This window comes from Acipenser ruthenus, chromosome 12, assembly GCF_902713425.1.
Source record: "Acipenser ruthenus chromosome 12, fAciRut3.2 maternal haplotype, whole genome shotgun sequence".
Classification (NCBI taxonomy): domain Eukaryota; kingdom Metazoa; phylum Chordata; class Actinopteri; order Acipenseriformes; family Acipenseridae; genus Acipenser; species Acipenser ruthenus.
In genome coordinates this window covers 34,853,598-34,875,839 of record NC_081200.1, presented here as the reverse complement: position 1 = coordinate 34,875,839, position 22,242 = coordinate 34,853,598, and the positions used below count along the sequence as shown (strand labels likewise).

The following is a 22,242-nucleotide window of genomic DNA, read 5'->3' as shown; positions in this document are numbered from 1 at the left end:
AATAAAGAGCTGTATATTCATGACACATATTAGAAACAGCATCCTTCACAATAGAAATTTTCAGTTACAAAATGGACCTTAATTTGTAGTATTGTTAAAATAAACGCAATCGCATAATGAAGAACAAAGCTGATTTTAAAGTAAAATATTAAGAACTACATTTCCCAGAGTTAACCTGTGTGCTGTTCTGAAATTACTGGCTGCGTTCACGGAGATCATTCTGCGCAAATTCTGTGCAGAATCTGACCCATTTAGCCAATGTGCGTTCACGGAGATCATTCTTAGACGATCATTGGCTAAAATGGTAAGATTCTGCACTGATTCTGCGCAGAATGATCTCTGAACTCACCCACTATACAGGATTTGAGGTCGGCGAGGTCAATTAACAACTACGACTCCCACAATGCCTATCGGTATTGTCGTTACCGCATTTATTTTTGGGAAGACTGTATCGTGTGAGAGCGGTATTTGTAAAGATTAATGATTATATTAATACGTTTTAATTGATTAAAAAAGCGGAACCCGAGGACAGGGTTGAGAAGTAAGTGTAGTGTCTCATAGATATATTTTCAAATACTTAAAATTTTCAATAGTTTATTTTAAGTCCGCGCGCCGTTGTGAGGCCTGTGCATTTCAGACGCCTTGATGTGTTGACATATAATTACAGTACTCAAATTAGTTAGCTGTAGTAAGGAGTAACTGTCTATACATATCTCACTTTTCATTTTTAGTTAACGTGTTGAGCAAAATATTTACTTTACTCCACATGGAAAACATAATGGTATCAAGCTGAGTGAGAGAAACGTTTTATTTTTCTACCGGTGTAAGACATTCTTCCCATATTTTGGTATTGTCTCATCGTGATAACTTATCATCACTGTTGTTTTTATTTAATTCATTTTAAGATACTATTAAGTCATTGGTTTAATTTTGCTTATTCCACTGATGTCTGTTTTTCATTGAGTGGCCGGGTTAGCCACCAGGTATGGTCAGTTACGGTCAATTACATCATTAGTGTAAAATAGCCCATATATATATATATATATATATATATATATATAGTTTTGAAAAAAGTAGTCGCAGTTTATACAAACCGCAGCACACACTACTCTTGGGATTATGTGTTTTAAAACTGTAATCGCATTACATTCGACATAGTGGAAAGTGACATACACCCTTTCTAGTTCGCGTGTTACATGCAACATCAGATTTCTGTTCTGAAATGAACATGTGCTGTATAATTTATCCAAGTTACAATAACTGCTGTTGGTGGAACCGCCTTGTTTTCACCGAATTTAAATACTGAACATCACCAGCCCTGCTTTGTACTAAAATAATAATGTTTTTCTATCCAAACGACTAAACGCAGATCTTAATGTTCCTTTTTACAGGTGAAAATGACGACAGGGGCAGATGTTCGAGATATCCTGGAGCTGGGGGGTGGGGAAATGGATGCTGGACCAATCAGTAAAAAAGACATTATCAACTCAGATAAGGTCAGACATTACCTCTACAAGCTAGAATGTGACCTGTAAAACAAAACAAAAACCAAACAAAAAGTACTGTGACTATACAGGACCAACACTTTGCCAGAACTTTGGGGGATTGACATGATAATTATATTACGTAGCATTCTAGCTTATAAAGTTTCTTGTTATATACATGGTTATTTAACACCACATGATGTATTAAAAACATCTAGGTTGGAACATTTCTATTGTTTCTTATTCTTATTGAAAACAATATAAAGGCAGTTCTGTCTAAAATTAAATTGGATTGCAAGCATGTTTTGTTGTGTGGTTAAAATTGTAAGTTTAAAAATGTTTTGTTTGTTTTTACAAAATTGTAGAGGTGGGTACAGTAAATGAAATGCTTGTCAGCACAGCTTTAGGATGTCCATTATGGATTAATACTGTAGCCTTGTTACAATACTGTTGCCAGCAAATATAGAATTATCCTCATTATAAATAACTACATTTCTGACTAGCGGGCTGAAATTTCACCTTTGGGCAGACAAATACAGGCTTTACCTTCTAGCGGCAGGCACTGTGTGGGCAGCAGGGCTTGAAATTGGTAAGAGCTAAAAGGAAAGCTGCTTAGTAAATGTCTCTGAGACTCACATTTGACATTTGGGAGCGAGTCATTGTCATCTGTGTCTCACAATGGTACCAATTATATATCATTTACAGAGACTCCCTTTAGAGAAGAGAAAAATAATTATAAATGTCAGAATCCTGTGTACTGGTACTCAATTTAACAGCTATAACAATAAAATCAGGCAGCTGGGGTGTAAAGGGAATTACAACTAATTATGTATGTTTGTATGCACATTTTTACGTAACTTAATTGAACAACCTTGGGACCAGGGTTAACTTTTCTGGAGCCACTTGAATTGAAGTTTAGTGTTCTGCCAAATATATATTTGGTATTATAAAATGGCAAGAATAGAGGGAGCAATCTTGTTGCCTAACATGTGTTCCTACATGTTCCACAGTTTGGAACATTTAGGATCACTTGCTTGACAACTAATTCACTTTTGGAGGGGTGGGATTTTGTAAATGCAATAACACATTCCAGGGTGTTCAAGTATGGTCCAAAACTGGCAGGCCAAGGCTGTTTAGCAGAACAACACCTATAAGTGTGTATATATTGTTCTATATTTAAGAACAACCTTTGATTTCTATGATATACTGTACATACAGACACAAGTAACCCAAGTAAACAAAACAAAAAGAGAAACAACTTGGTGACCTAGATACAAATACTATTTAACAAACTTCCACCAATGATAAACCTGCTTAAGATTTTGAGCTGCATCCTCAATGGCCACTTGGTGTCACTCTTGTTCCACACCTGTTTTTAAAAGCAACTGTTCAGAAAACAAATGATCCAGACCCTCTAATAAAGGTTTTCCTTATAACTACCATTTAATCAACATTTAAATTAAAATATATCTGATTTTTTCTGCACAGTAATCACATTATGATGCTGACGTTACTCTTAGATTCCTTCTGCCTCAGGAGATGGTAGTGTTTGGAGAGCTTTTGTAATTCTTCTTCTGCCAGTCATTGAAGCACTTGTCAAACGGTCTGCCTGTTTGTGACATCTTGGCTGTTCATTCCCACACTGTGACCTTTTTCTTTTATTTTAAAAGAAAAGTAAATTTTATGAACCTTTAACTGCACATCACAGAGTTGCTATTTTAAAAGGTTAGAGCTATAGGATGACAATGAGATTGTTTTCTTGAACAATGGCTGAGCAAATCATTCAAGTGTTCTTTCATTGAAATCACTATCATAATTACAAGGCTTTGTGCTGTTTTTCTTTTCTGCTCATTAGAAAAAGTCCAAGAAATCTGCAGAAACTTTGACGTTTAAAAGACCTGAGGGGATGCACAGAGAGGTCTACGCACTGCTCTACTCTGACAAAAAGTATGTTTTCTTTAAAATAAGCTAGAAGGCCCAACATTTTCATTTTACTTATAAATAAATATTGTTTTTCTGGTAAGTAATACACGGTTAACTTGATTTTGTAATCTGTTAGTTTGGTGAATTTATTTGGTTGTCTTTTGGAAAAACAAGGTGTAATCAATCCCAGACAAAGTTTAAAAAAAAAAAGAGAAACAAAATTATCAGGAATATTTCAAAAAAGAAAAAAAAAAATTTAAAACAAAAACTTAATGTTATAAATATACCCCAAGTGCGGCTATGTTTAACAACTAGGCAGAGAGTGTATGTTTAACTGCTGAGTGCAATAGACACCAATAAGTAATCAGTGTCCCGTTTTACTGGGGAAACCACAGGGAAAATGCTGACACCAAAAAGTTGAGCTTTTTTTTTTTCTTTCAGAAACATAGGCATTATACAATCTTGCATCCTGGAACAATGTGACCAGCTTTGTGCACATTTCCGAGGATTCTTTGAGATTCAAAATTCTTGGCTCTATTTACAGCATGAGCAGTAAAATCTGACACTGTGTTGCCAAGCCTCACTTAAACCCCACAGGAGGATTATAAATAATTAAATGACTATTTATTTATTGATTTAAACACACACAATTAGAATATGTCCTTCTTATTTATTTATGTTCTCATTTCAGAGATGCCCCCCCATTACTGCCCAGTGACACGACTCAGGGTTATCGGACAGTCAAAGCCAAGCTGGGCTGTAAGAAGGTGCGCCCCTGGAAATGGATGCCTTTCACAAACCCGGCCAGGAGGGACGGAGCCATATTTTACCACTGGAGGCGCATGGCAGAGGAAGGCAAGGATTATCCCTTTGCCAGGTTTAATAAGGTAATTTGAATGGACACTGCAATACAGGTGCATATTGTCCTATTTTTGACTGGAATGGTGTGTTTATGATACTTCCAATGTGTGCCCTTCATGCAGAGTTTTTAGTTAATTTCAAAACTCTATAACTCTTTGTATGATTTTGCTGATTGCCAATATTTTATTGTTGCTTTCTTGTTGGACATGCAACTATGTCAATGTATGTAGTTTAACAGGTTATGTAAGCTAAAGCAGTATTAAGTAATACATTGTTCAGCATTTTCATTCTTGTCTTCACATGTTAATAATAATATTTATTATTTTTAGACAGTGCAGGTGCCTGTGTACTCTGAGCAGGAGTACCAAATGTACCTTCCTGATGAAGGATGGACTAAAGCTGAAACGGATCACCTCTTTGACCTCTGCAAGCGCTTTGATCTGCGATTCATTGTCATCCATGACCGCTATGACCACCAGCAGTTCAGGGTGAGCAGAGGGGAAGAGATGAGATGAGTCTGCATCATTACCAACATGTTCTAGTTCACCAGGATATGTGTCAGGAGCAGTATCAAAACAGCCCCACCAAAAAAAAAAAAAATTATATATATATTTTTTAAAGATTTAGCACTGCTTACTAAAACATGCTAGAAAAGAGGAGGCTAGTCTTAAAAGCAACTACTGCTAGCTATGACATCAACGGTCAGTGTAGGTAATGAATAGCAATATCATAGCTATTAATACTGTCACATTTTGTGTGTCCATGATGCACTATAAATGCTTTGAGTCTTAAGTGTTCTCTCTTCTATTTATTAGCCTTAGCTTGTTAAGTGACATCATTCAAGATCCAATTTACTCCCTTCTGTAATCTTTGTATTTTTTATTTTAATATATTTTGTATTGTAAATCTTTCTATTTAGTTCCTTATGTTACGTTATGCTAAGTAATGTAAGTGGAAAAGTAAATTACAGTATAGTTTTGTGATAAATTCAATTAGTCATTCGTTTTCTGATCTACTCCTCTTCTGTTAGTGTTCTTTGAAATAAGTAGCTTGATTTTGACTTGAATCTTTCGGTATGTTTGCTGTTCATTTTAATCTTAAGCTATACATGATCCTCAGTCATCTTTTTTATTTTTTGTGTATCAAGAGTGGTTGCTATCTAGTTTATCTTTCTTGTTATGGTTGTATAAAAATGGCATCTATTAAGAGCACTATTAGTTGTGGTCGAAGTACTCGTCTCCTGGTGTCTTGCATTAATCTGTTTCACATAATTAGTACAAACTGTATACTTCTACCTATGCAGTAATTAGGTAACATCTAAAAAAAAGTCTGCTTAGTTTGCTGTCAGAAACTATTATTTGAAAGAAGTTATTAATCAGAGAGATGCTTTTTTTGTTGCTTAATCTATTTAGAAACGCTCTGTTGAAGACCTGAAGGAACGCTACTACAATATCTGTGCCAAACTCACCAAGATCCGCGCTCCTTCCGGAACTGACCCCAAAATCTACGTGTTCGACGCTGGCCATGAGAGGCGGAGGAAAGATCAGCTGGAAAGACTGTACAACCGCACACCTGAACAGGTAAGTAATGACTTAACGCTAGTCAGAACACTGTTCACAGGTATTAAAGCAAAGAAATATCCTATCTTCTGTGAGTTGCTTTTGCCCTCAGACCACCAGGTGGCACCTTTTTCTTATCATTTCCAACACCTGCAATATTAAACCTACTAGTTTTACCTCTGCTCAGCTCAATCCCCAGCCTGGGTGTAGGACTTGTAATGAGAATGAGAGGAGCAATGAGATCATGGTCTCACTGGCTTGGAAAGGGGTCATCTTTGTCTATGGCAGGGGAGAGGTAAACCATAACTTAATTTTGTAATCATGTTCGCTCGTGTTTCTCGGCTCTTGAAGAGAACTACAAGTCAACAGCTAACCTATTTTCCTTTTTAGATTTTCTACATCAGTTAAACTCTAGAACGAGAGATATTCAAATTAACCCAATGCTGATTTTAGGGGAGCCAGGAGCAGTCTAGTTCTCTAGAAGGATTATTTTCAGTCAATAGCCTGAGAAATTTGGCAAAAATGCTTAATTTGTTCCAGACAATTTCACAAAAATCAAAACAATTAAGACATTGTAAATGACTTCTTGTTCAAAGTTCCCTTAGTGGATTAATACCAACCTACAAAACATTCCAAAATCTGGTCATTTGTTTATTGATTTCAATGTATTCGGCTTTGTTCAGTAATTGACATACATTTTAATATCCAGTCGTTGCCACTTATCCAATTTAGTGAAATGACATTTGAATTGAGATATTTTAATGTGGCAGAAGAGAGGGTGAGGTGACAAAGGGGTGTATTCTCCAATATTTCAGATTTGTCCTGAAAGGAAACATCAGTAAATTATTTATGTGGTTAAGCAGGGAGAATCTGGTGAATAATAATAATGATAATAATCTTGGGTGTTAACTGATTTGACTTGACACCAAAGGTTTACACTAAAAAATGTAATCTGGTTTTGACATGTAAAGTGCTGTTTAACATGCCGTCTTCATCAGGTATTCCAGTACATGGTTTTTTAATTAATTAATTGATTAATTAATTATTGTCCTCTGCATTACCGTAATGCTGCTAGCTGTTCGTCACATCTAGTGTGTCTTTGCTGTTCGTATGGCCTTACCATGGTGTTGTACTGTAATACTTAGAGCTGCTATTCCATGCCCTGTTCTGCAGGTGACAGAAGAGGAGTATCTGATACAGGAGTTACGGAAGATTGAAACCAGGAAGAAGGAGAGGGAGAAGAAAGCTCAGGATCTGCAGAAACTCATCACAGCCGCTGACAGCACCACTGAAATGCGTCGGGCAGAACGCAAAGCCACCAAGAAGAAACTTCCACAAAAACGAGAAACTGAAAAACCGGTGAGTCCTCTTGGAGATTACAGTACCTTACCATCCTATCATGGTGATTGTAATATTCTTGCTGCGGTGGAGCATATAAACAGAAGCTACCACCTCTGTGTATTTAGTTAGGGTTGTATTCCTCGCACACTGTTTGACTCTACAAACCCCACTCAAAAGTGACATCTGCTGGTCAATAAATAGGTTGGAGCTGCTACAGTGCCCTGACATGATGTTGACCCATTCATTTACAAAAAAAAAATTGTATCATTTCATAAAAATCATTAAAAAAAATCTTGCATATTATTGCAACTCAAAATAAATGTGCATTTGTCAAAGATATCATCCTGCATATTAACATTTAGTTTCTGGTTTGTTTTTGTTTTAGATGTACGAAAGGGCAAACCATGAAATAAAAGGTGTCATGCATATGGTGGAGCTGATTTAGCATTGTTTCTAGTCAACACATATATTTTGGCTTTTTTGTAGCTCCACACTGAGTGCCAGTATTATGATTGTCCATAACTGATCCCTCTATCATAAATTCTGAGGAAGTCAAGTTATCAAACAGGATGATGAAAAGCATTAGCCAAAGTCTATAATTATACAGTGGTTTGCAGAAGTATTCACCCCCTACCAATAATGTCACATTTTGTTGAATTACAAATCATTTATGCACAGTTTTTCAAACAAACTTTTTTTATTCAAAGCTGTAGTAGTTAAACTGAACACTGTTATATGAGGAGGAGGTTAAATGTCAGCAAAACTTGCAAAGAAAATGTACAAAATGAAATTTACTGGTTGCATAAGTATTCAGCCCCTTAGGTCAGTACTTGGTAGAAGCACCTTTTGCAGCAATTACTGCTATGAGTCTTTTTGGATAGGTCTCTACTAGCTTTGCTTAGTAGGATGGTGACATTTTTGCCCATTCTTCACAAGAAAATTGCTCCAGTCCTGATAAGTTTGGGGGTCGTTGATGGACTGCAATCTTCAAGCCTCTCCATCGGTTTTCGATTGGATTCAAGTCAGGACTTTGACTGGGCCACTCAAGAACATTAATTCTCTTGTTCAACCACTCCAGTGTGGCTTTGGCTTTGTGCTTCGGGTCATTGTCCTGCTGAAATGTGGATTTCCTTCCCAGTTTCAGAGTCTTGGCTGACTCAGACAGGTTTTCTTCAAGGATTCGCCTGTACTTGGCACCATCCATTCTCCCCTCTATCCTGACAAGCTTCCCAGTCCCTGCTGAAGAGAAGCATCCCCATAACATGATGCTGCCACCACCACGCTTAAGTTGGGATGGTGTTGGTCCTTGGGACCCCCTGTGTCTGCTGGTTTTCATTCCAACCAAGCTCTCAAATACTTAACTAGACCCTTAATTGAACTGATAATTTGCTTAATTAGACCTTTTTACTTGTTTTCAGCTCTTGAACAGTTGCATATTTCAAGTTAGCTATAACTTTTGATAAGTAACTTGAACTAATTTTGTGACCTTTCAAACAAATCATTTGCACCTGAGCTGATTTAGGGCTGCAGTAGCAAAGGGGTTGAATACTTATGCAACTGAAATTAATCAGTTTTTCTCTGTAAATCTTATTTATATTCTATATGCATTTTTTAACTTGATCAATGTGGAGTAGTTTGTGTAGATTCCACAGGTAAAGTCAAAATGTGAAAACTTTGCAGGGGGGTGAATACTTATGCAAACCACTGTAAAATTATAATATATATATATATATATATATATATATATATATATATATTTTAGCTCAAAGAGCCAGCTGCCCAACGTTTCGATATGTTGTACATATTTGTTGTACATATATATATATATATATATATATATATATATATAAGCACATACTGTGTGAAATGTACATGTGAATAATATAGCAGTACCAAAAACGCCTTGATGTACACTAAATTGGACATCATTTTTTTTTTTCTATAACATTAAAAGATTCTAAACTTCTTGACCTAAAGAATAGCTGGGATATGACCCTCGTGTTCTTCCCCCACCTCAAAGAAAATAAAAAAAAACCCTCTGCATGTGAACAGAACCTCTTAAGAAGCCAGCTTGTTCAAAGAGCCACCCTGTATAAATATCTTCGAATAAATATATCCGTCCCAGCAGAGGCGTTGCATCTGGCAAACAGTGGGATCCTTACAAGTTCTACAAATTAGCAGGACCATACGATGTACAAAACAAACACTGCATGTCACAGCTACAGCAGTGTGATATTTGTATACCCACACCATTTTTGATTAAGTGTTTAATCTTGTTGGGAGCCAAGGCGCTGTAGCTTTGCATCAGCAGTGGCATTATGAAAGCAAGCCCTTCTAATGAGGGTGGTATGTGGTAGGGTACCTGTCAGTTTAAAGGTTTTGTGAAACACATTCCCGCTACGATGCATGCGGTAGGATTGAGGAGGTTGCTTTTGTTACAAGAGGCTTCTGAGCTCCTTTTTATTTTTAAGCTCTGATTTTTTTCTGATGGTAATGCAGGCATTTGTATTGAAGACTCCCAATTTTCTTCCTGAAGCCTGATTTAACATTTTGCTTCTAAATGACAAATGATAACCATACATCATTATATAAATGTCATGTGGATTATATTCAAATCTATGCATAGAAATCTAAGTCTGCTTTTAAGTTGTTTGTATTACATTACAATATGATTTAGAAAAACATATTTGTAATTATGGTGGTAGACGATTTAATTTCTCACCCTTTTGAATGTCAAGTTGACTTAATTTGTAAAAGTTTGATTTTCATTTCACCAAAAAAGCTGCCAAAAGAAAAGGTAAATCTGGCCACTTTACAAAGCTTATCACTGACCATTATTGCATACTGGAAGGAGCAGCCATTGTTTGTACCAGCAATCCAAAACACTGTTTTTGGGTATCTTCCAAGAACCAGAGATGTCACCACTAATTGAAGTGAAGCCTTGCATTGTGCTGTTTGTGTTCTAACTTCCTGTGCCCTCTCTCCCCTTACAGTCTGTTCCTGAGACCGCAGGCATCAAGTTCCCAGACTTCAAATCGGCAGGTGTCACTTTGCGAAGCCAAAGGGTAGGGGTGACTTCAGTTTTCTTGAATTTCTTATTTTTTTATAGGTTTAAACATTGTTATGTTATAGCAAGTTCTTGAACTGTTTTAAAATTGATTTTCTATGAATATGGTAACTAATAGACTGCAGTTGGCATTATCACTATGCTGTAGTTGAGTTTCTTACTTATTAATTTAGTGCCATACACAAGCAAGGTAGTGTGGTTGAGTGCATTTAGAGTCCTGTCTAAATTTCACTGCAGCTGAATTTCAGATGGAGTGTCTTCAAGTAATCGCTTTATAAATGAATTCATTGAACAAAATGCCTTCCTGTGTTTCCAACCTCCTTGGTTATTTTTATTTGCAGGGTTGGGGGGCCTGGGTGGTGGTTATCCCTGAAGAGATCTATACACTGCTCCATATCGCTTAAAAAAATTAAGGATAAAAAAAACTTAAGAAAAAAGGGACAGCTGAATTGGTTAATTACGTTCTAATGATTACACATCCTGTACATTTAAAGAGGTTTAAAACGATCTGGCCTTTGCTTTGAAAACAAAAGAAAATCAGGAAATAATTGCTAGATGCTTAAGAAGCAGGAGTGTGTTTTACTTTGCTCTCATTAGTAAAATGTTATGATTTATGCAGCTGCCGCCAGACTAATATCTTTAAAATTTAGCCAAGGAAGCCGATTTATCTTTAAGACTGATGAGAGGAGATTGCTCTCTATGCAAAACGCATTAAAGCTAAATGAGGAGTCTATTACTCAAATATGGCTGATAATCCGTTAGCTAGACTCCACTAACTAAACAGATTTAGATGTGTCACTATAGTGACAACCTCATCTCTGAAGTGCATTACATAGGAATTAACTTTGATAAGTGTTTTTTTTTCTACGTTTTTCCTAACATTCTTCTAATTTTAAGACCAGCTCTTTCATAGAATGAATTTGCATTTGCTTTAAATTCAGCTTTTATTACCATATGCCTGTTTTACTCACATGTTTGTATATCTGTCTTGGTCATTATTGTTTGCATGTTCATCTTCTCTGGCAAAGACATTAATTCAAATAGACTGGTATTTGTATATTTATAAATGGTGTTTTTCCTTTAAGATAAAAATAAAGTTAAGGACAATTTTGTTTTTTTAATTTTTAAAACATGGAAGTCATGTCAATTGAAAACTGGTTGGCACATTTAAATTCATATCAGCTTTATATAGCGCTAAAGAAGAATAAGGCTGGACATGAAACAATAAAGAATGACTTACTCTTGTATTTATTATATTTTGTATATAAAATTTGTAACAAATGTCTGGTTTATTTGCCTACACAGTCAAATAATGCTATTGGAACACTATATTAACAGCACAATTATATTTAGTAGCACTACAGTATTTTGGCACTTTCAATTAAAACAGTTAAAAACAGGTAGAGGTAGTTTTGACGGTTTATGTATGAAACAGTACTGTCAGTGGTCGGCTAGAAAAAGACATTGCAAGTTGATAATTTTAATTTATTTCTTTAGGCTGAATGAAGGAGCAGCAGTATTTTATGGTGTGGTAGTTGTCTGCTTTCCAACACTGGAACCCAGCTATAGGTATTTCACTTAAATAGGGGAAGTAATGCAATACTAACTTAAAACTGAGAGATACTTGAAATATCACCTTTGTGTCCATATCCACTACATGACTAAATGTCTAGGGTAAATGTATGTACAGTTTGTTAATCTAGCTATATATCTATATAATGATTTATTTTTTTGCTCTTGTGTGATGTAGATGAAACTGCCAAGCTCTGTGGGACAGAAGAAGATTAAAGCCATCGAGCAGATTCTAACAGAACAGGGAGTCGGTGAGTATAGACAGCGAGGGAGAGAGAGAGGAGTGTAACAGACTGAGGCACAGACAGGCACTTTTGCTTTGTTGTAGACATTTTCGAACCTTTTCTGCTCGACCGTCCCTGTGTGTTGTAGAACACAGCGAGATATCACTACAGCGTGTTACAAAGAATGAGTCCTGGCTTTGATTAATCACCAATGATGTCATCCTGTGTGTGAGAGGCGATGTACCTCCTTTTTGTTGTTTAATTGAAAGAGGTTACAGCGGGGGGGGGGGGGGTCTGTGGGACGCAGACCCAGACCCTAAAATAACACAATTACATGATTTTAAAACCACAGACACAAGCAAGCTTGCTCTCATTTGAATTAGAAAAATGAATCGGTTTTATATTTGGCTGTTACCTTATTGTGGCAGTGAACCACAACTTCATCCACTAATAATGTCTATTCAATAAGACACTATATCCAATTCATTACTTTTGGGAAATAAAAATAATAAGATAGTGGTAGATTGTCTTAGTAGCGAATTCTTTTTTTTTTTAAATTGAAAGTAATATACTTTTTTTCTATGAAATAAGATTTCAATTTTATTTGATTTAAAATAAGTACCTAAATAAATAATTAGCTGCAGTGCACCTTTCCTAGCTGTACATTAAAAGAAACCCTGTTGTCAGTGAGGGGGGCTGCTGCTGTATTCATTCTGAAGAACAGGATGTGAAGATTACATTTTTGTGCCGTTTTGAACTGTCGTCTTAACATTTTGAATTGTTCTGTGTGATTCCTGTTCTCGAAATTTGCCTGCTACATTATCCTTCCTAAAGTCATACAAGTATTCAAATACTCAAAGTATTATTAGTTCAAGGAATGACAGTTTTTTGTACAATACTATTACCAGTAAAAATGGTATTCATATTTGCTACTGAATATTTTAAAAATAAAATTAGACCCGCTAATTCTGACATAAGAATTGCTATACACTGTTTGGTTTCAGAGATTACCCATATGTTTAGTTGTGTTTTCTGTATATCAATTAAGAGGCTGCTTCACCCTACCTTTTTCTGGTGCCCCTTTTTTTTTTTTTTCTCCACACATTGCCCCTTTTGTCCCTGGGCCCTGCCTCTTAATGTTGAAACTGAACTACACCTGCAAAGAACACATATGAAGGATAACAATGTTTGTGCTGTTTGGACTGTTTGTCCAACATAAGGCCCAAGGATAGAGAAAAGTACAATGTAAATGAAAAATATCCCCCTGTTGCCCCTTCCATGTTTTCTTTAGTATTTATTTATTTATTGATTTATAGTAAACATCAGGGTAAGCGTGACACTAACATGTTTGTTTGGTCTGAGCTTTCACTGGCGTGTACTATATTTAGGCTTGCTACTTTTCGATATTAATCGGTAAAGCTTGTTAAATGTCGAATTCCCAAAAAATGAGTTTGACTGAAATACATTTATATAGGATAAACGTCGGTAAAACCACTCGCTGTTTTTTATTTTCTTTTCTATTTTATTTTCTATCCCGTCTCCGTTCCACTCTGAATGGCTAAGGGTCGTTGTCAGTCATCTCGGTGATCTGTTAGTATAGTTTCACTGTCACTGTCATTTCACCCAGTTCTGACAGATCTCATTGACTGAAGCAGCGCCAGAATGCTCTCATTCGTTTAAATGACTGTCAATCATCAAGACCTGTACCGACTGCGCACTTTCATTTGCCAGCTCAAGCGCCTGTCATTCAAAGCGCCTACTTCTGAAATTAGCGGGTTAAGGTGTAGGTAGGCGTTTGCTAGATATACGGTGACAATTACTAGTTTGATTTAAAAATGGGGCGCAAGAGGAAAACACTTAATGAGTATTGTGCACAATCCCTTGACCGACGTCTCCGCAGCGGGATGAAGCGGCCCGTCTGTCTTACCTTCCAGTGACTCGACCAGCTGTGCTGAAGAATAAGTGCAAGTTAGTTCTGTTCAACTATTTAATGTTTTGTTCTGTGCATATTATTTTTACTCGTAAATTTATGCTATAAAAGTATGTGTAATACACTTTTATATGCTGCGTTTTCTACGGTTTATTTGAGACAATTTTTTAATTTGTGTAGGATCTTTATCTTTACAAGGTATAGCTCTGCTGTGACCAAACGTTATTTCAATTAGAATGTTGGTAACCATGGTTTTATTGCATGTTGAATATGATAAAGGGGCTTCGCTAAATGAAACTTTTCTCAATTATTATTATTATTGTTGTTATTATTATTATTATTATTATTATTATTATTATTATTATTATTATTATTATTATTATTATATTATTTTATTTATTTATTTATTTTTATATAAAGCATAACGGTCGATTTTCACCCATTCTCTGCTTAAATTGAAAAGTAAAGATCGAAAAAAAAAAAACCTGTTAAATTCTTTCTAAAATAAACATCAATATTAATCGTCGATTTTGGCAAAAAAACAAAAATCGAATAGTAGTAAATCTAGCTATATTGTTGCTAGTCAGGGCAACAACATCATCTACAATAGGTGTTGAAAACTCTCACTCAATGAGCCTGCAGTGAATGTCAGAGAGTGAATTAACTGGATCTACACAGAGAAAAGCTGCAAAAATATGTGACCCCTGCTATGCAGATCTTATTTTCAAGAACCACCATTGCTAATTAATGGACTAAAACTAATTTCTGGATTGAATTAAACATGAATTCATAAATTAAACATGGGTGTTCCATCAAGGTAAAGTATATAAACAGAGAGAAAAATACTTCAAACATTATGACCGAGGCTGCTATTCAGAGGTAATACATTACATACCACACTTCACTTAACCCCAGCCGCCAAGTAATTTGCTACCTGTACTGTTGCCAGTAGGTTTCTCCAGTGTAGTGTACACTGAGCAAGATTGCTTCAGCAGACAAAAGGTAATTCGCACTAATGAAGCCCCATTCCTTCCATTACACTAAATCATCTCATTCTGGCGTTGGTCACTGCCAGTGCACATTTCTAAGTGCTAAGAGGAATGTCATTTAAATAATATAAACATGAAGTAAAACTACTGTAATTTTATAATATATGAACTATCTGTAAATTACTTTGACAAAAACATATATGGTCTAAAAAATAGTTTATTACAGACTGATCTCCGTGCTGATCCAATTTAATCAATCCAAAAATTATTCTTTACTGTTTTGTTTGCTTATCGGTTTCCATGGTTGCTGAATCATTTACCCTCCAGCCTAAAACCCAATTTTTTAAATCTTAAAAGCTGTAATTTCTTTATTTGCGGCTGCTGATAAAATATACTGTTTTTTTACAATGTGAAAAACCCTCTTACTCTTATGTGTTTATTGCTTTATTTTATCACACATAATATAATTACCATTATGTGTTGAATGTTAAAGTGTTATCTAGAGAAGTACCCAGTTTGTAAATGAGCTGGTCCTTTACAGTTCCTGCTATTGGTTCTTTGCAGTCTACCCCAAAGGGAGTACATTGCTGCAAGGTGCTTGTGGACAGAGCAGGGGTATTAACCTCTAGTTCCCTGCTGCTTCATGAATATTCACTTGTTAAACCCCTTTGTACTCTTTGGAAATGACCACTGACTACTAACCCTGTAAAAGAAAAAACAAAATAGTCAAAAGAAATCTGCTTTAATATTCACCTCCTCTGTTTCATTGCCTGCAAGCCAGATTTTTTTTTTTTTCCAAGTCCCCGTGTCAAATTAATTAAGACCACAATGGTAAAGCCTTGTTAAAAAAAATAGGTAGAGGGGGAGATAAAGGAATAATGGTGAAGAAGACAGCTTTGTTTCTAAATTATTTTATTTCTATACAACGCAAAGTTCACCAGCACAACAGGGCCCCTCAGGGATCTTGTGCATGTACAACATCAATTAAATCCAATACAAATGCAAAACTGACTCGCGGAGAGGCAGAGAACAAGCTTTGGTGAAAGGGGCTATCATTGTTGCAAAACACATTTGTGTCAAGAGACTTAGGCTTTCATTTTTCCCTCCAAGATGGAGATCCTTAATGGTCACTGATCTCTGCAGGCTAGGGTTTTTCTCCAAGTGGGGAACATTCAGCAGGTTATTTCTTTTAAATGGTTATTGTAATTATTTTAGAAAACTATTCCGAAGGATGAATGGAGAGGTCTCTTGGTGGCTTTTAATTGTCTGTTTGCGTTCATATATCTTGTACCATCGATTGCATATACACCACCCACTCGATATATCGCGGGTGTCGGGGTCCAGTACAAATCTCTATATATCGAGGACCGCGATACATCGAGAGACCCATAGAAAAACAAATAGGCTAATAACAAATACTGTACAACCTCTCCCTCGTTTTAATCGGGGGCGTCGGGGTTCAATATAAGTCCTCTACACAACCCGCTTTTTCTCATTTTCCGTGTAAAAAGCAGCACACCATTTTAATTCATACTGATGAGGGTAATTGCTTCTCATCAACTTAAGTCTCAATTAATTTCATGAATCTTCCACTCCTTTCTCAAATGCCCAAACCACTGCATTGAAAGAATCCATTCTCATTACATAGAGGCTTGTTGCTATGGAGCTGACGTCACTGCCTTGTGACTTTTGCTAGTGCATGGCTTAAAAAACGCTTCAGCAAGTAGATATTTAATTTGCTTTGTGTTATTGTGCACTGCGTGTGTATATGATAACAGTACGATATTATTGGCTTTGTTTTTAATTGTTCTGTATATTTTAGTTTGTGATGTGCAGTACAAAATAAAATGAACAGTAATTCTAAGTGAAATTGTCTATGTATAGTGCAGCTAAGGCATGTGCAGTTAGACTGTAAAAATGGGGAGCCAACTCCAGGACCGCGATGTATCCGAATCTGCAGTATAGCGAAGGGCGATATAACGAGGGGTGGGTGTAATTAATATATAATATACATTTTTTCTTTGAAGATTTCTCCATTGCTTATCTCTCTGATCTTCAGCCATTTGATGTTGTTGAAATTCTTTTATATATATATATATATATATATATATGGGATGTTTGCAGGTAGCAATTTTTTTTTCTATGCCTGATTCTTTCCCTCTGTCCCCCTGTAGATCTGAATCCGATGCCAACAGAGGAGATTGTGCAGATGTTCAACGAGCTGCGCAGTGACCTGGTGCTGGTTTACGAGTTAAAGCAGGCCCACGGCAACTGCGAGTACGAGCAACAGATGCTGAGGCACCGCTATGATGCGCTGGTCAAGGCGGGCGGGGCCAGCACAGCCACGGGGGATAGCCTCGGGGCTGATGGACAGCTGGGGGTGGGGCCTGATGACATCAAGGGGGAGGGGAAAGATCAAATAATCGATGTGGTGGGGGCGCCGCTGACGCCAAATTCGGTGAGTGTGTAAAAATACCTCCAAATACCTGCTTCGGAAGGCAGGAACCCTATTGCTGAATATGTACTACATACATACATAGATCAGACATAATTAGGCACAATACACTAGGAAAGTATTGACGTTACTTCTTTCTTACAAACCTGTTGTAAAGCACTGTATGATTTTATGCTGCTGTGTTTTAGTGTTTAATGAAAATTAACCGTAAATATTAAAGACTTTAATAGTGCTAAATTTAGAAATACTAAAATAAACTTCAATGATAAATGTTTTGCTCATTTTCTATTTTATTGAAAATCAAGCATTGATACAAAATCATGTTGAAAGTTAATGGTGAATAGTGGCTGACAGCCAATGTGTAGAACGCCCTGTGGTGATATAACATTTGTTTTATTGGAAGTTTGGAATGGTTATCAATTGTGTAACCAATTCATCTGTATCGGTTTTAAAAACTGTTCTGAAATTCAGACTTAAACACTTCTTGAAATCTCATTATTTTATTGGGATAATTTTCAAATTTGTACTGGATTAATGTGAGTGGGTTTAGAGAAACCGTACATCTTTAGTAACAGTGAATGAAGCTGGTGGTAAGGTACTTAAATAAAATCAAAAATCTAAATGTTTTCCTTGAGTGCAATCTGGAGGACAAAATAGATTATGCTTTCACTCAGCTTTTCATAACAAACCCGTTTTATGTGTTGGTCATAAATTTGCTTTCATTTTATATCAACTGTAAAAAAAGGGGTTTATATAAATGCATTTTATTTACTTCTGTGCCAATATTTCAGACTTGTATTGCAGTATGAGATGATTTTGTTAAAGGTGTTGTTTTATTCAGAACTAGCTCATTTTTAGAAGGGCACAGTGTACTGGGGGATGTTCCGTCTCCATGCCATACAGGCTGGGTATTGCAGCTTGAAGTTCTTTGTTTCTGTAGCTGAAAGACCAAATCAAGAGACCTGATCCCACTTTCCAATTGCTTCCAAAGTCATCAAATGCCAGTAGGTTTGAGATGCCTCTAATACATTACTTTTGCAAATTGAACCACCTGGGGTTCCTGGCTTTACAGCCAGGCTCAGTGACATCCAAGAATTAAAAGCCAAGTCTTTGCACGGGTGACATATGTGAATGAAACATAATAAAGGTAATTTACAGCAAGGCAAATTCCATAGCTAAAGGGTTCCTATGTTAAATACCGCACTGACCTTTACTGGCTGATTGCACAAAGATGACACAATTAGATCAGTCCAGAGAGAGAAAGGTCAAGCGCATTCACAGTTGTGGCCATTTTACTCTTACCTGGAAAGATTGTTTATAAACGCATCCTAAATTCCCCCTTGGGTGAGGAAGGGGAACGAGTTAGCTTTTCTGTCCACGACTGCTTCTTTGTACCAGAAGGGACCTCAAAATGGCAAGATGTGGGACCATGTTTTTCTATGTTTTTTAAATCTTGTGTTTATTGTGCATTGTGTGTGTTTTTAAAAAATATATATAGATCAGTGTGCAATTAATAGTATTCTTTTTTTATGTATAAATAGTTTTGTGAAATCAGGGAAATTGATAAGAAAAGATAAATAAATGAAATCTATTCTTTTTTTTCTCAGCGGAAAAGAAGAGAATCAGCTTCCAGTTCCTCCTCCATAAAGAAAGCCAAGAAACTGTGATTCAGATTTTTATTTGGGGAGGATCAGGCGGATCCAGGGGCAGGAACCACACAGGTTGTGGCTAAAGCATTGAAACCCATGACCCCCAGTTTTCTTGCAGCTGTGTTGGGGCACCCCATCCACCAAGAAGAGGGCAAGGTGAGGGACACAGTGATACCCCACTGGGGAGCCAGCTGCTGCCCCACCCGCCCGCCTGCCTCCAACCTGAGACGAGGAGCTGACCAGGACTCATGACTCTGCAGAAACGGACACTGTCTGCACTTCCTAAATCGATCAAACCAGGAGAGCAGCGGCAAAGAGACTTAAAAGCCAGATGTGCACTGACTGACACAGTTGTCTATTCTTTTTCCATTCACACATGAAGTGTAGCCAACATGGAAGCCTATCGCAACATCCCTTTTTTCTTTTTTAAAACAGCAAATAGGCTAACTAAATGGTCAAGTTTGCAGGTGATATAGATATTTGTAGCTATTTATTTGGGCCCACCTTCTATTGCAGCGGTCCACATACCCTCCTGGAGCAGCTATGGGTTTACCGCACTCTGTTGGTTCTAGATTTAGGATCATATTTTTATATGGTGTACACATTATTTAACCATAAACTAAACTAGTTTCACAACTATTGTTAAGACCAGGATGTGACTCTGTCTGCAAGTGCGTGGTTTATGTAGGATTCAGTATGTTCACTTATGTCCAGACAAAACTACCTCCTGTTAAATCTACACATTTACTTGTTTTTTACAACCCTACCCCCCCTTGCATATTAACGTGTCCATTCTTTCTCCAGCTCTGTTGTTGGAGGAACTGTCATGTGAAGGGATTCTTAATCTGCTTTTGGGGGGGGGGGGGGGGATTTCTAAATAAATGTGTGTGGCTGTATAAATCAACATTATTTTTCTTACTGATGGCTTTTTTTTTTTTTTTTTTTTTGAGCTAGTAAATATAGGATTATACATGAGAGGGCACTAAGAACTTGCAGAATACGTGGAATTCAAGATACTGTTCGTCCACAGACAGGAAATAAGTAACTGGAATGGCTTTTGTGCATAATGTCCCAACAAGCATTTTGCTTCCATATATTCAGAGAGTAGATTGTGACCAATGTGGAATTTACTATACTCAATAACAAAAGCCTGGTGTACACTTTAGTTCATGCTGTAAGTTTGTAGAACCTGGGGGACAATCCATTTATAGAAAGCAAAAGAAAATATTTTACATTATGTGTATTGAATTCTTCTGGTTTCCTGTACAGTAGCCTTGTGTGAAGTCTGCTCTTCAGTGGCGTGCTGAAAACAATATTTTGACTAAAGTTTGGCACCCCAGAGGAAGTATGTGCTACGCAGAAATACATTTCAGCCGTAATGTTTACTTTTGTACCTAACTGATTTTTTGTGTGTGTACATTTCCCTTCAAAATACCAAAAAAAAAAAAAAAAAATGTGCTGATTAATTGGGTTTATTTCCTTACTATCTGCCACTTGGGGTTAAAAAGACGAGGGAGAGCTGGAGGGGGGAGCGCACAGTTTGTCATGTCTCAATGGTGCCGATGCTCTTGCTGTCAGTGTTTTTACTGCCTGCAGCCATTAAGGCCCTGACATGGTTAATGCTGATTGCGCGGCGCACTGCGAGGGGGCTGACACTAACGGCTCGGTGAGTGACGGAGATGATGTTAATGAGCTCTGTGAATTACTTCATTTGGGGCCCTTGTTTACGGCACGGCGGCGCGTGGAGCTGCACTAAACCCGCCCCGGTGATAAAACATCCAGGGGACATTATCGTTAACATCAGTGCGAGGGAAGAACTGCTGCACGTTGATTTGAAAGGGTGAAGAATTGTTAGCTTGGTAACTCTTGAGGAGAACTACTGTACATGGGAGCTTACAAATCAAGACAGTTTTATGTGTTTTTTTGTTACTGCTTTCACTGTTTAAAAAACAAAGTATGTAAATTAGACTTCCTTACTAAAGCAGTTTTAGCCATACAATTAGATGCCCCTAGGTTCTGGTTTGACTAGTTAGCTAGAAGTAAAGCATGGCATGGCAAAACTGCTATGCAATGGTAGTCTTTATTCTCAATGGTATGTAGAAGTTTTCATCTCCAGACGGCAGTTTGATTCCTGCACTTGTTACTAGTCGTCATTTATTTTCATCTGCTAACTGGAGTCTGTTGTGTTGTGAAGTGAGTTCTGTTGAATGTCAGCCCTGTCACTGAAGCATGCCAATGATTAGATGGTGCCTGGAGACTGGACATGGAGGATCCTATCTATTCTGTATGCGTAGAAATGAGACTATTTCAAGGCATACAAACTAAAGTTTTTAAATTGGGTAGATATTATTCTGATACAAAAAAAAGACTAAATACTGTATCTTATAGGCTACATAGGGTATGAAGCCATGGCAATGAATGATGGCACCAGCTCTAGCAGTACATAAGGGGACACAGCATCTTGCTGGACTCCTATCATTGTGCTTCATTAAAATGCTAGACAGGTTTTTTTTTTTTTTTTTCTTCATCTGCATTCTTTCTGGCCATTGTGAAGTGACCAGTCTCTTGAAAATTTCTAATTGCAAGTCAATTATGTCATTGAGCCCATTTTGATATTCATTTCTATGCAAATGAGCACTGCAAAAAAAAAAAAAAAAAAAATTAACCATTGCAAATGGAAACAATTTTTTATCGTTCTTAATCAGTTATATTAAACATAAGGCCTGCTTTTGACTAAGAATTTTGCAATTTCTGGTTATATTGATACCTAATCATAGTAGAGTATAAAACTATTGATGCAATCGTTTTTATACTGTTGTTTTGATAACATAATCGGTAGTTTGTATTTGTTGAAAGGGAATTCAGTTTCTGATTTGTAATATGTGTTATACCAGTTAGTCATGAGCACCTTTCACTGTACAACAGGGAAAATAAATAATTACTCATTTTGATAAAGTACCATTTTTGAGTTAATCATTTTAGTTTGTATTCCATTTTATATAGCCCACAACAGGTACTTGTTTTGAAGTTTTTTTAGGAAACTTTTACCAGTATACCACTGATTTTAGCAACCCAGAAAAACATACGTAATAACAAACGGGTATCGATATTGTAGTAACAGTTTAAAATTGAACAGCATAGCAGTTCAAACTATTCCAAGATTCACCCTTATTAATGCAACAGTAAAA

The 22,242-nt window shown here is 36.7% G+C and overlaps 1 protein-coding gene across 1 annotated transcript; it reads left to right on the top strand.

The window, feature by feature from the left end:
* Positions 1 to 364: 364 nt before the first annotated feature.
* Positions 365 to 22,009, top strand: dmap1 (DNA methyltransferase 1 associated protein 1). Its single transcript, XM_034029663.3, has 11 exons — positions 365 to 541; positions 1,392 to 1,496; positions 3,340 to 3,431; positions 4,099 to 4,294; positions 4,598 to 4,756; positions 5,681 to 5,848; positions 7,001 to 7,186; positions 10,162 to 10,233; positions 11,986 to 12,058; positions 17,125 to 17,408; positions 19,013 to 22,009. Exons 2-11 carry the CDS (start codon positions 1,398 to 1,400, stop codon positions 19,070 to 19,072), a joined length of 1,389 nt encoding a protein of 462 aa, XP_033885554.1. The 5' UTR covers positions 365 to 541; positions 1,392 to 1,397; the 3' UTR covers positions 19,073 to 22,009.
* Positions 22,010 to 22,242: the final 233 nt, after the last annotated feature.